Source organism: Pollachius pollachius (assembly GCF_949987615.1).
Source record: "Pollachius pollachius genome assembly, chromosome: 8".
NCBI lineage: Eukaryota > Metazoa > Chordata > Actinopteri > Gadiformes > Gadidae > Pollachius > Pollachius pollachius.
In genome coordinates, this window is record NC_136941.1 from 14,906,437 (window position 1) to 14,920,546 (window position 14,110).

The following is a 14,110-nucleotide window of genomic DNA, read 5'->3' on the forward strand; positions in this document are numbered from 1 at the left end:
CCCAAGGGCGAGAGTCAGCTAATACCCACAGAGCTACAGCATTGTGTATGGAGGTAGAACCTGTTTATCCTGTCAAACTGGTTTCTGATGTGTGGATATACTACCAGAACTGTGGGAAAGCTCTGACTGCTATACTATTCTAAAACTTATATTTTTATAATTATTGTCCTTTGCCAGATATAAACGTGATTACCATTTTTTTAAAAATCTTGCTCCCTTTGTTCATGTTTGTATCGTAATTATGGTTATCACTATCATAAAGTACATAACGGACAAAATACAACAAAATAGAAACTCCCAGTATAGCGGCTGTACAAAAAGGTCATGTTTCAAAACACACAGGCACTACCATTCTCCTTAGATGACTTATTACAGTACACAAAGGTTGTTTGAATATTATACATTATAGAACAATGAGCGCCAACTTATTTGAAGTCTGAGTCTTTTTTTTCACTTGCAGAGTTATCAACCGTTATGATACAATGGATCCCTCTGACAGAAAAAGTCTTGGGTCTTGAGGCAGGACATACAGAAAGAGTCTGTCTGTTCCCTGCTGTGCTGGAGGTCCTCACTGTGGCAGCGCTACGTAAGTGCAGGTTGTTGCAAGGAAGTCCATGTCTTGGGAGACATTAGATGCCAAGTAGTGCTATGGCCTCGGGGGAATTGATCCGAGGGAACAAGTCGGCAGAGTTCAACCCTTCTGGATGTCGGGACAGTTTAAGGTTTGCAGGCCGAGTCGGCTAACGGAGAATCAGGGCATCCTCGAGCGGGCGTACAGCCTACACATGGCTACTTGGTTCAGCCCATACACGGCTGAGGCATTTGCTGTGACAGAACGATGAGCAAGGCAGGGGTGTGAACAAACTGAACAATTAAAAAAGGATAGAACATGTAGAAGTGGATGAATAGATCAAAAGCAGCATGGAACAGGCAAACAAGTGAAATTATATACGCAATATATTACAGATAAAAAACTAAGAAAACAATAATTCATGACTATTGGTAACCAACAGTTATTATGGATTTAAATTAATGAGTTCAGGTCCAATAAAAAAAATATTAAATGAAGATTAGCAATACTGCATCCTTTGGCAAAGAAAAAACAGGAGGAATCGGGTCTGCAGGGTTACGCCCAAAAGAAAGGCAGAACCTGCAAGCTGCGTTCTCCGCCTGTGCATGGTCCACAAGTGCATCAGGATATGCAGACAGGGTGATTGCAAACGATGTCCATGTTCATGAGTCAGTGGTGTAGTGTGATGGCCACGTTTCCTTATTGCAAGTTGACGATCATTGTGATGGCTTCCTGGATCTCCCGGACGACCAGGATGCGAGCGAGCATGTGCTCCAGCTGCTCTCTGACGATGGGCTGGGTGGAGTACCAGATGGGGCTGTTGGGCGCCACCACGGGCTCAGGCGTCAGGTAGAAAGTGTCGTTGCGGCCCTTAGCGCTTTGTGGACTGGAGAGAGACAGCAAGAAAGGAAAGAAGAGATTCAGATCAGAACGACATTCACACCGTCGAATGGAGGACTCCGGCCCCGGTTACATTGTGTCCTTTTAGTCCACATAATCACCATTTGAAGAGGTAGAAGTCATACAGCTTGATGGGACAGCGCAGCGGGCTCTCTGGGTCCTCCAGCTGCTCAGAGTACATGTCATCCGTCACTGCAACACAGACATTGAGGCGTGTGGTCAGCCGCCACAGCAGGTGATGTCAGGGCCCCCTCTACTTAGGGCTGCACACAGCCTCGACTGGGTGGAGGCTCACCTTTCTGCCCGATTGACCTCTCGGTGGCCTTCAGGTATCGGATGCTGGTGCTCTTGTCTTTGGGGTTGTTGGGACTCTTTCGGGTGTGCCTCAGCACCTTGGAGAAGGCCACCTTAAGATGCTGTTCCACTGTCGTCAGGTGGAAATACCTGGGCCGAGATGGTGACGGGGTAAAACAAAATGGTTTAGAAAGCATAGAGTAGTGTGTGTGTGGTTCTTAGGGCATTCACAACTGCTGCATTTGAGTAGTCTTCAACTACCCAAAAAGTGTGAGAATGATACATTCTCAAAGAAGGTCTACAATAAAACCAATAGTGTTCACTAATGTAGGCAGGACCAACCTGGGGGAAGTGGAAATAGAAGCAGTTTACAAAAAAGAGTTAGTATCTAATAACCTCCAGCAAGCTTGTCTGAGCTGAAGCCACTGCTTGACTGCAGTAACAAAGCTCCTGCTTTCTAAAAGGGATAGCTGGAGTCTTTTCTTCGGTTTATTTAACATAATGTAAAAAAGTATGATTGTTCAAACAAACAACAACCAAAGTGATGCCCACCTTCGCTCCTAGCTTAACAGTGTGGCGCTGACTCCAACTTACGCATCCGTGATTGATAAGCCGCGGCTGCAGTCAAACATTAAATTGATGATTGGTGAAAGTAGCTGACTTTTAGGTTCTATCATTTATTTGTATCAACCTTCTCTTTAATGTACTTAATGTTTGTTGTTTGATAGTTCTCTGATCTGTAATCTATGATTGGGTGGCTGGGGGAAAGCAAAAGTGTTGGACATGGAGAGGTAGACGATAGGCTGGAGACGCATTGCCACCGTTTATTACTGCACTGTGCTAAGACAAAAGATGATCGATTAGATGACAGATTGTTCTGTGAAACCCCAAGAGCGTGTGTATGTGTGTGTGTGTGTGTGTGTGTGTGTGTGTGTGTGTGTGTGTGTGTGTTTGTGTGTGAGACTTACTTAGTGTTAAAGAACATTAGCGTTGTGAGTAATGTCGAGGGAGAATGGGCTCCTAGTTGTTTACACTCCCACAGCATCTCCTCCGTTACATGACTGGGGATGACGTAGCCTGAAAGAGGCAGGCATGATAAGACAGACATCGATCAAACTAATGAACTAATGAAATGAATATGTTGTCAAGTGATCAGTTCAAATTAAATGAACTTTGGTCGCAGTAGTTGCTAACAGCAGCTGCTAAATAACCCCACAGATTCAATCAGCATGTCTCTGGCTGTAATTAAAATAATAGATGTAAGATGAATGTAAGATGAAGCTATTGATTTGCGAATAGGCTTGCAGATATGAAGAGTGGGACATAATGCTTTCCATTAGCACCATTGGGAAGTGATAATAGTGTGCGAGTCAAGGACCTTGGTATGGAAATGCTGCAATACCTTATAGAACGCAGGGACAATTAGGTCTTTGTGCCAAACACTCCTGATTAGATATTTGTGATCAATACTCATGAATCAAGATGTTTGAAGGGATCTGTAGAACCACTGCTTGCTACTTAAATGAATGATTTAACCCATTTGTGCTGGCTGCTGCGCGGCGCAACATTGTATCTACTAGATACAATGTTGCGCCGCGCAGCAGCCGGCACAAATGGGCTAAGGAGATGGTAGTGGGATGCAGTGCCCGGTTTGTGGCTCATCTATGATCCTTTCATAGATCCTTGGGCTCCCTCACCTAATGGGTGCACCGTCGGTCTCCATGGCTCGAGTATCTGGTGCAGACTTTGAGCGAAGCGAGTGTAGTACGAGTCTGAGAAAACGTCATCCACACGACCATTATCAAACAAATACTGGGAAGACAGAACAAAACCAGGAAGAGTAATGAGCTGGAGGGTCTGTGTGGGTTCATCCAGAGGTTGTACCAGCAGCACAGACACCAGGCAAATCTGGACAGGACATTGTATCTTGTCGCTTACTATACCCTTTGGTGTATGATCATCTCATCCTAAAATACAATATAACATAACAACATGGAAAGAAATACTGAGAAGTTTGAAAAACAAATGTGTGCAGCCACTAAAGTTAACTAAGCTACCTACGACATTGTATTGGACAGGCCTTTTGCTATTACTGTTTACTTGTTGTTGCAAACCGGTAATGTGTTTTGACTGCAGGGTCTCCTGTATACAAGACCTGTCCTTTAACCATCTATGCCACAATATTCAAAAAGAAGGATTGGAGAGAAAAAGGGATCAGTGTGTTAAATATAAATATAGAAATATATTTATTTCAATATTATAAATATATATATATAAATATATGTTAACTATAGCCAACAACTGTGTGCACGACTAAGGAACTCACTTTCTGTATGCAGAGGAAGACGTAGTAGAGGACGTCGGCTTCGTACGTCTCTCCCTCAAGCCCGCGGGTCTCCTGCGTCATCAGCGACAGAGCCATGCTGAGCTCGGCCACCGCAGAAGACACCAAGTCCACCTGGAAGCGCAGCGCCTGGCGACCTACACATCGACAGGACCATCAGCCATTCCTCTTAGTTAGGTAATGGGCCACCTACAAGAACCATCCTTCATCTATTTACAGGAACAATGTGCATGTGTGCTTATTACACAAATAGACAACGTGAAAGGAAGCCAACCGTTCTGTCGATGTTTAGCCTATAACCCTGGTATTCAATAGTCTATATGCATGGTAATTAATATCTATGCATGGTCACTCACGCCCAATAGGTGCAAGCTTATTTGCCTCCGCTTTGTCCATCTCTGCGTTTTTTCTCTGAGCCCAGAGCCGCCACACCTCCCAGCCCTCTTCTGGCTTCAGAGAGGCGGGGAGCAGCAGCTCTTGGACCTGCACCTGATGCTGCCCTTGGCCGTCCACCTCTGTGACTGAGATTGTCTGACCCTGAAGAAAAACACACAGCACTTTTCTACCATATCCCAGCAAGAAAGGTTGCATCTTAGCCAACAATTCCAGGAGATCTGTAGTGAAATACTACAGCGAAGAAGACAGGAGTGACATGTGTGGCTGCCAGACCCACATGAGTAGAAGACTGAGCGTTTCCTTGCCTGTAGTTGTTGCGTGTCCTGGCCCGGCAGTCCCTGTGTGTGCAACACTTGCTGCTGCGGGTCCCAGATAAGGGACTGTGTGGTGTTGGGGTAGCCCTGCACCGCTACCGGGATGTGGATGTTGCCATTCATCAACTGGGCAGGGAACAGCGTGTTGGCAGACAGCGTATGCACCACCTCCTCCTGGCTCCCCATAATCCCAGATGTCGTTATGCTGGAGACCGCCTGCGCCGTTTGGCTCTGATTGGCCGACAGCTTGAGCTTGTCATTTTCAATTGTGATTTGTGTTGGCATTGTGGCCATCGTAGTAGTGTTTGCTCCCGTGACCTGCACGGTTCCATAGGCCTCCTGGGGAATGGCGATGTGCGTGACTTGATCCCGGCCCCCGGGGCCAGAAGGGGCCGAGTAGACAGGGATGGTCCAAGTCTCCCCCGTCGGACTAGTGATGGTGCCGGTGGCGCTGTAGAGGTGGGAGCTGTCCACGGTTAGGAGGTCTGGCCGCAGGGACACGTAGCTCTGCTGCTGGCCCTGGCCCTGTGGGATAGCCAAGACGGTGGCTAACTGCTGACCGGGCAGGGCATAGGACACTGTTATGGGCATGTCCACCTTGCGCTTTTTGGCTGGCTGCAGCACTCCGACTCCGTGGGCAGCAGCGGTTCCAAGCACTCTCCTCTCAGTATTGTCCAGCTGGGAGGGAGATAGCGCCCCCACTGTCTGAATCTGGATCTGCTGCCCTCCTGCCACGGCTGCCACCAGCTGAGCTTGAAGCTGAAGCATGAGACAAACAAACAAGGAAGGAAGAATTTACTGCATTAATATCGCATGAAGCATTTCAGCTTCTTTACGTTAGACCCTCAAATAAGGTTTAAATAATTCCCTGATGTCCCACATGTTTTGTTATAGAAAGCTGTAAAATCATGAGTTAACATTGCAGAGCCATTAGTACGGGGTTGATGATACCTGCTGGTGCTGTTCTTCTGTAAGGTCTCCAGGCTGAATGAGCTGAGCAGTGGTCAGTCCCTGTAGCTGTTGATGGGAGCCTGAGGGAACCTGAAGAACCTGGCCAAGCATCTGCTGCTGTTGACCCTGAATCTGCACCTGAGAGGAGGAGCACTGGAGTGAGTTTGAAAGTATATAAATGCACATTAAGAGACATTGGTTTACAAAAAAGGAAAGGATAAGGAAGACACTTACTTGAACTATCTGATGCTCAGCATTCACCTGTACAGACTGCTGCTGTACTGCAGACTCCTGAATCAGCTGTTGCTGGGGCTGGACCTGCACTTGAACCTGCATTGTCACAAACTGTCAGAAAGCTCCCATGCAATTCAAAATATAAGTGCCTGCACACAAAGTAAAACAAATGGGATTTTTTTACCGGGCAAGCCAGTTCCAGCAAGGAACCTGCCACCTCTGTACTGTCGGTGTAAATGCAGTTTGTTTCTGGCTGGTAGACCATGGTGGCTGTGGTGGTCGTGGCATCGCCCCCTTGCTGGCTGAACTCCTGCAGTGCATCCGGTCCCTTGTTGGCCAAAGACTCCAGAAACTCTTTCATACGGTGTTGGGGAACACTGCGAGCTTTCTGCCTCACCAGCTCCTCATAGGAGCCGGAGCCATCGAGAGAGTTATTCATCACTGCTCAGCAAGTTTACCGACAAACCAACTGCAAAATAACATATACAAAGAGAATGTAGATTCAGTCTAACGATGTTTCAAATAATATCCAGTAATGTGATTGGAAAAGCAAAGCAAGTAATGAAAGATGCTAAAATACGGCCATTATTTTTTACAATAACTAAGTGATCGGGTAACGGCTGCGTGTTTACTTATTGAACTTCATCCATCTACAATGTAACACCAAGAGCATTAGGAAGGGGTTAAATTTAGTTATCCGTATATGAGCTTGAGCAAAAGCGCGGTTCCCTTCTGAATGGGACAACCGTATTCCAGGAACAGAATGGGCTTCAGACCGTAAGGACATGTCAACGCGGGTTCGTCAACACTACGAGAGGGATCGTCGTTACATGCACGACATAATGATATGGTGAAAGGCAGACTTTGCTTGCTCACTGTTTGACAGCTGCAGAACAAGCTAATGAAAGGTAGATGGCTAACTAAGTAGCCACGTGCTGTTGAATGCAAACAACATCTAGATAGTGAATGCAACACGAGAAGCATGTGTTCACTGCAACATACAATGCGTTTCAGTGTGCGGTTCAGAGGAGGGACTGAACTAAAGAGCTAATCAAGTCCCAGTAGCGTCGGTTGCTGGGGAGCTAACGTTAGCTACCTCTCTTCCTGAACCGGGCTGCCTGCTTCTCTCCTTGAAGTCTTTCTTCTTTTTCCAGAAAGCAAGGGTATAAATAATCACAAACGTATGCGTATTTGGTTGTTGATGCCTTTTTTTTAATCGTTGAATTAGAAAATAGCCTATATTTTCTTGTCTTGGACACTCATATTTCGCTCAGCGCCATCTTACTGTGTCTGACAGTATATTTAGACCAATGGGGATGCGTTTCAGAGCTCAGTGTTGTTGTCGCGATTTTACCCCATGTTTCTATCGCGACAACCAGCACTTCGGTTGTGTGTTTAAAAGGGGTAATATACAGCAAACCCGTAGTAATGTTGTCAACGATGAACGAAGACTTCAGTCTGCCTTAAAACAGAAGAAGTGGAAGAATGGATACTCACTGGCTTATGAGTCTTTAAGGTCGTCCAGAGGAGATGTGGCCATTTCAGTGGCGTTTATGTGACTATAGACTGGTTAAATCGCACGCGCTTCACTGTTGGGCACTTCACTGAGTAGTCAACCCATGAGTGTGTATTAATTAACTTAAGAAATAATAATGCTGAGACTATTAAAATAGTTAATGCATACTTTAGCTTCTTTTATTTGACGTCTTCTTTGAAATTGACACTTGTGCCACCTCTCAAAGGCTACAAAAGCACAGGCCATTTGACAGCACCCTAGTTAGAAAACCATAACGCATTCAAGTGCACCAACATGATTTAGCATCTTGAAACTTGAAGGATACCCTTCCTATGATGAAAAGGTAGATTCATTTAACAAAAACAGAAAAATAAATTAAATATCCTTGCAGCAGATGGAAATATGCTTCTGGTCACTTGTGTGAGGCTAACTTCCAAATGTATAATGCTTTTCCAGTCAGGAAAGTAAAATTTAAAATTGTATTATGTCACTTTTGAAACAGTCAAGAAATATACCCACTTATAAATACAACAATATTTAGTTGGAATTAGGCTGGTCATATGACATATAATTAAGTTTCCGTTGATTGATTCCAAAATGAATGATGCAAACAAGCCAAGAAAGGAGAGGTTTTTGTGGGCCGACAGGAAGCAGGATGTGAAACAAGATCTCAGTCCATCAGATCTTCCCAGGATCTTCCTTCAGGGTGACCGTTCGGTTGAACACCAGCTGGAACCAACACACATCTTTACATTACTCACAGTTCATGTACATGTTACGATCAGATGTCTTGGTGGTAAACACTGATTTTAAAAGTAAAAAAATAGTAAAAATGAACAGCAAACCAGAACAGCAAAGATTTAACACTTGAATATGAAGTCCTTGAATATCAAACAGGAATTCCCACAATACCTTGTCAGCTGTGCTGTCAGGGTCCAGGGAGAAGTATCCCATCCTCTCAAACTGGAATCTGTCTAAAACCTTTGCTCCTGCAACTGAGCGGTCAACCAAGGCACTGTCGATCACCTCCATAGAATGCTGAGTGAAAGCAAAATAATGTTAATAGAAAAGGTTACAGAATCCGATTTTAACAAATATGTCCCCTTTTCTGCAACACAATAACCAAACTTACAGGGTTGATGTCACTCAGGAATCCCCCAGGAACTTCAGACGGATCCTCTGGATTTTTGTGCAAGAACCTACAAGATAGGCGCCACCAGTTATTCAAACCTGCACATGTGTGTGTGTGCGTGTGTGTTGTTGTGTCATTTATAGGACTTACAGCCTTTCATAGAGGCGCACTTCACACTTGAGTGGCAGGCTGACCCAATGGATGAAAGCCTTGGGTTTCTCTTTAGCTTCAGTTGAAACACAGCAGCTCACCTCCAACTCGACCACTTTACCTTGAGCATCCTAGCAAGAGTGGTGCATAATTGGTAGGGTTAGAATAAAATAGTGGCACAGCAAAAAGACAACAAAAAGGAAACGAACAATTCTACAGTTATTTTTTTTTTGGCTTTGTCAAAAGGTTTAACCATTTAGATTTAGCCATTTTTTTTATTTATAGTTAAATATATTTTTGTTTGTTGTTTAGCTTCATTATAATTAGTATCACCCTAATCAATGCCTCCTAACCATCCCTTGAAAGTCTTTCTCTCTTTTGTTCCTGCTTTTTGCAGTTGGATGGTGGTCAAATGTGGGCATGTGAAGCCCATTGAGACTGTAATCGTGATAAAGGCTAACCAAAAGACTCACCTTGATGACCTTTTGCACAGTGATGACATAGCCAGCATGTCTCAGGCCTACTGGCTGGTCTGGAGTCAAACGCTTGTAGCCCTTTTCCATTACCTAAATGCAAGAGGTGCAAGTCATCCATCAAAATCCTAGTAACACAAATAAAATAGTAATTGTAGTGAGTTTGAAGTGTACACAACACAGTTTTTCTCTGACCTCTCTGAAGTCACTCTGTTCAATGAAGACAATGTTTGTAAATGGAACCACATGGCTGCCTTTAGCCTCATCGGCAGGGAAGTTTGGAACTTGGACATCGGACTGAAAAAAAGGGAGATTAATCATCCAACTATTTGTAACTGGTTAACTGAACATTACATGTCATTTTACGTTCAGTTTTCCTGCCAAAATAGCCAGGTAAAGCCAAAGAAAAAAAAGAAAATCGGTAGGAAGGTATTCCTCAGTCCATCCATACCTTTAAGTCTGCGGAGCGGTTGGTGATGGTGACTTTCAGGGGTTCCAGGACGGCCATGGCCCGCGGTGCCGTGTCGTTCAGGACATCTCTCACACAGGCCTCGAGCAGGTGGGGCTCCATGGTGACCTGGGCAACCGTTACTCCCACCTGCAATATAAACTGGTTAAGGACCGTGGCAATTCATTTGTGAGGACCCCATTTGTTTCCCCATGGTGCTTTCTATCTGCATACCCTGGCACAGAAGTTGTTGATGGCCACAGACGGAAAACCTCTCCTCCTCAGTGCGGTAAGTGTGAAGAGGCGAGGATCATCCCAGTCTCTAGAGTAAAAAGCATGGACGAACATGAAGAGTGGACCAATCACAATTCAACACCTTTCCCACACATTCAATACCCACACTGAAATACATTGTGTAAAACAATGTGCAACCATAGGTATAGAAGGGGTGAACTAAGTCATGAGTAATAATTAAAAACTAGTCATGCAGATATAAGGTGTGTTTGGATATTTATATATGTATTTATTAAGAGTTTATAAGGGTTGACAGGCATCTTACCTGACAACTCCTGTCTCTACCAACTTGATGATTTTCCTCTTGGATACGACAGTGTAGGTGAGGTTCAACCGTCCGTATTCCCACTGCACTGGGCAGTAAACATCCAGAGCATTGCATAGCCAGAAATACGAGGACCGTCTAAAAATGAACAACAAACAATGGATCAGACAAAAAAATGGAATCATGAATAAATGGATGGTCACTCGCCAACCTTACAAGAGTCACATTGCATACCTTGCCTGGAACTCCTTGGTACAGAGTGAATGTGTGATATTCTCAATAGAGTCACACAAGCAATGAGTGTAGTCGTAGGTTGGGTAGATACACCTGGAGGAGTGTGAAAGGAAAGTTATTGGCAGAATTTGCAAATTAGGTTTTGTAGCACAGAAGATAAACCGAAAAGATGATCGTTAAACAAGAACAATATATGTACCATGCATCTCCTGTCCGATGATGTGGGGTGTATTTAATACGGTAGGCAACAGGATCCATCTTCCCATCTTCCATGACCATCTTCATCCTCAGTGTCGCCTCGCCCTCGGCGAACAGCCCTTTCTTCATCCTCTGGAACAAGACCAGCGACTCCTCCTTGGGCCGCTCTCTCCATGGGGATGGGGGGGCGTTGTGGCCCTTCAGCTCCTCCCCCCGCTGGTGGCACACATAGGCGTGACCTCTGAAGGAGTACAGAGGAAGGATGCTGACCTATTCCACCAGTATACCTGAAGAGCATCCCACACTGGTACACCACCACCACCACTGTTTGACCTACCTACGGACCAGGTCCACCGCGAGGTCATACAGGCGCTGGAAGTTGTCCGATGCATGGGTGATTTGGTATGGTTCGTAACCTACGAGACACGCAACATTAATGGTCACTGTTTTTATTTTTTTTAATGGCATGGCATATATAACAATTTGAAAAAGAGCTCACACAGACTCACCGAGCCACCCCACCATGTCCTTGATGGCAGTGAAGTACTTCTCTTCCTCCTTCTCTGGGTTTGTGTCATCATACCTCAGGAAACAAATCCCGTCGTTGGCCTGCAAAAGGAGAGAAATTACATTATAGACACAAGACGACAAACATAGCATGCCAGCAAACCGGGTCTAGGCAGAACGTGGTACCTTTGCATAACCAAAATTGAAGTTGATGGCTTTAGCGTGTCCGATGTGCAGGATACCGTTAGGCTCAGGAGGGAAGCGGGTACGAATCTTGAAATCAAACAAAATGAAAAATATGATACACGTGATAAAAATCCATAAATTAATATATTTCACAAACAGATTGGATAAGACCTAGCACAAAATAATAACCAAGTACTCCTGTCACCTAGAATAAAATGACATTTTCTAAACATTACAAAAAGTTGTCAGTTTCACCTGTCCACCGGTAATCTCCATGTGCTTTTTAAGCAGGTCCATGGTATTTGGCGTAACCACATAGCCCTCCGTCTTATAGTTCTCTCCTGCAGGAACAAGATTGGAGTGAGAGGTTAACATATGGACCAACCCGGACCCCAACGAAGGGGTCTGGGGAACAATAGACAACAGAGTCAGAGTTGTAATTTAAAAGTAATGAAGTTGAAAAGGTTAACCAGTTTTATGGAACTTCAGCGCCTCTCCCCTCAGTTGCTCCATTAGAGATTTCCCTTCAGACTGGACCTCGCCTAATGACGAATGACAGATTAAACTCTCTTCTTCACATACAAGCAACACATTTATTTGTCCTTAAGGAAAACTTCCTTAAGTCAATGGTGAGGAAACCTCACCATTGACTGCCACCTCTTCTTTCTTTGCCTTCACCTCACTCTCCGAGGTTTTTGCTTTCTGAGGCTGCATGAGAAAGACGAGAGGTTACCCACGGGTGACAGTGAAAAAGGGTTTTCATCATCCTACAGTTCATAATGCGTGGGCTAACCTTAGTCTTCTTTTCTAGGTCAGCCTCTGTTTTGGCGCCCAATAAGTGTAGAACCTACCAGAACAAGAGATGTATTTATTAAGGTTTACACAAGCACCGAATTTAGTCACATACTGAATTAAAGTTCCCACATTGCTACTGGTGAACAATCCTTTCTGAAACACACCTGCACGTCCACCTCATTCTTGATGATCTTTCCATCTGCCCACTTAAGAGCAGCGCGTGCTTCTCCTGAAGGGAGGTACAAAGATCGTTGATGCCGCCTCTTTTTTAAGTGATTTACAAGTAATTTAAACATACACTTTTTTTTAATCTAGAATGAGTCTGAAAGCATACCCATGAGCAGCCCCATGTTGTAGCGGTACCGCTCCTTTAGCAGTAGTTCCTTGTGTTTGTTGATCACCACTTCCACCTGAGAAGAATGCAGCGTTAAATCACAGAGCAAGGCTAATAAATACCTGGGTTTCCCTGGAAGTCTGTTACGCAAATGTCTGGTGTGCCTGGCTATTTACCGCTTCCTCGATCTGCTCGGGGGTGATCACCACACCCACGCCGCAGACATTCTCAAACTCTGCCTGGTTGATGGGGTCCTGAGGATGGTTCTTCACAAACTCAAGAGCAGCTAGGACACGACCAGAGCAGGTTAGTTGTCTGCGAGTTTATAACTAAGCAAACATTAAAGTGAGTCAACGTTCTGTATACAATACCTTATCTGGACCGAAGACCTATCAAGCTATAAAATGTTCCTTATTATCACCAAGGGAACACACTAGAAGACTTATACCCAGATTTGCCACAAACATTTGAGACATTTACGAGTAATACCTAACGATTCCTGAACATGATACTGAAGTTTGGAAAGCGGTTACTGGATAATGTCAGCAGTCGTACCGACAAGTGGGATTGTCATTGGGCATCACTTTATTCTGTGATGCCCATGTCTTTTTTTATAATAAGTATGTTTTGTAAAAATCTTCTAGTCTGACAAATCAAAATGTGAAAAACACAAGTGGGAATACCCAATGGGCTTTTTCGTTATGATGACAATGTCATTGTAATTACCAGCTAGTTGAAGTTCTGTGGATAGTTTGTGCCGGGCAATGTGGTCTGCGAGAAATGTCAGGCGTTTGGTATCTTTGAGACGGGATGCCATGCTGTACAGCATTGTTCCCATGGCTTTGTCCACTCCTGTGGCTCCATTGACAACCTGGGCCTATTGGAATTGATGAGTTGTGAAAAGGAAAAAGTTGATTCAAGGGGAGAAATAATAGAAAAAGTAGTAAAACACATGTTTAGCTGCCAGTGTATAAGAGTAAACAGTCACTATACTCTTGTCATAGTATACATAGTATGACAAAAATAGGAGAAGTTACTTTAGACAAATGGGAAAATATGTAGCTGTTATAGTTGCTCAGAAAGTGTCGACACAAAGGTCGTGGATCTACAGGAACAACGGCCAAAATGAAAGTGGAAATATGCTCTGTGATATGGATTTTGCTTTAAAAGCAAATCTGATTAAAATGATACTATCATATTGCCTGAACCGCAACAACATTCCATGACATGCAATTTAAATCAAAACGTAAAACCAGAAGAGCATAGGGTAACGTTGTATCTGACCAGAAACGTGCGGTGGAGAGAACATCAAATCCATGTCTGACAGTTCGCAAGTATGGATTACCTGGGCAATTGCATCCTTAAGAGCAGAAGTAAGTGCTTCATTTTTCAATGTTTCTTTTGCTTTTTGTTCACTGAGCCCAATGGAAGTGAAAAGTGTCACTATATCCGCCATTTTTCAGCGCACACACCTACCACACTACAGTTAGACCAACACGCCGCTAAAGCCCTTTACCGGCCAGTTGGGTCACTTCCTCCACCACTAGGGGAAAGACGACGATGCAAGTAAAGTG

At 44.3% G+C, this 14,110-nt stretch overlaps 2 protein-coding genes across 3 annotated transcripts; both read right to left on the reverse strand.

The window, feature by feature from the left end:
• Nucleotides 1-67: 67 nt before the first annotated feature.
• LOC307079200 (transcriptional regulator QRICH1-like) lies at nucleotides 68-7,277 on the reverse strand. Of its 2 annotated transcripts, XM_079741348.1 has the most exons (12): nucleotides 7,101-7,277; nucleotides 6,189-6,473; nucleotides 6,005-6,100; nucleotides 5,771-5,908; nucleotides 4,811-5,578; nucleotides 4,466-4,646; nucleotides 4,092-4,246; nucleotides 3,463-3,577; nucleotides 2,734-2,842; nucleotides 1,767-1,915; nucleotides 1,573-1,663; nucleotides 68-1,457 (listed from the first exon to the last, which is right to left on the reverse strand). In XM_079741348.1, the coding sequence occupies exons 2-12, from the start codon at nucleotides 6,441-6,443 to the stop codon at nucleotides 1,271-1,273; spliced, it is 2,244 nt and encodes a 747-aa protein (XP_079597474.1). In that variant the 5' UTR covers nucleotides 6,444-6,473; nucleotides 7,101-7,277; the 3' UTR covers nucleotides 68-1,270. The 2 variants fall into 2 exon arrangements, with proteins under 2 accessions (XP_079597474.1, XP_079597473.1); XM_079741347.1 differs by having other exon boundaries at nucleotides 5,771-6,100.
• Nucleotides 7,278-7,674: 397 nt separating this feature from the next.
• qars1 (glutaminyl-tRNA synthetase 1) lies at nucleotides 7,675-14,041 on the reverse strand. Its single transcript, XM_079741477.1, has 23 exons — nucleotides 13,882-14,041; nucleotides 13,263-13,413; nucleotides 12,713-12,822; nucleotides 12,537-12,612; nucleotides 12,367-12,431; nucleotides 12,201-12,254; nucleotides 12,052-12,115; nucleotides 11,878-11,949; nucleotides 11,663-11,748; nucleotides 11,408-11,494; nucleotides 11,224-11,323; nucleotides 11,052-11,130; nucleotides 10,716-10,955; nucleotides 10,517-10,609; nucleotides 10,283-10,420; nucleotides 9,958-10,045; nucleotides 9,727-9,873; nucleotides 9,471-9,572; nucleotides 9,276-9,368; nucleotides 8,803-8,933; nucleotides 8,653-8,719; nucleotides 8,433-8,558; nucleotides 7,675-8,249 (listed from the first exon to the last, which is right to left on the reverse strand). Exons 1-23 carry the CDS (start codon nucleotides 13,990-13,992, stop codon nucleotides 8,199-8,201), a joined length of 2,331 nt encoding a protein of 776 aa, XP_079597603.1. The 5' UTR covers nucleotides 13,993-14,041; the 3' UTR covers nucleotides 7,675-8,198.
• Nucleotides 14,042-14,110: the final 69 nt, after the last annotated feature.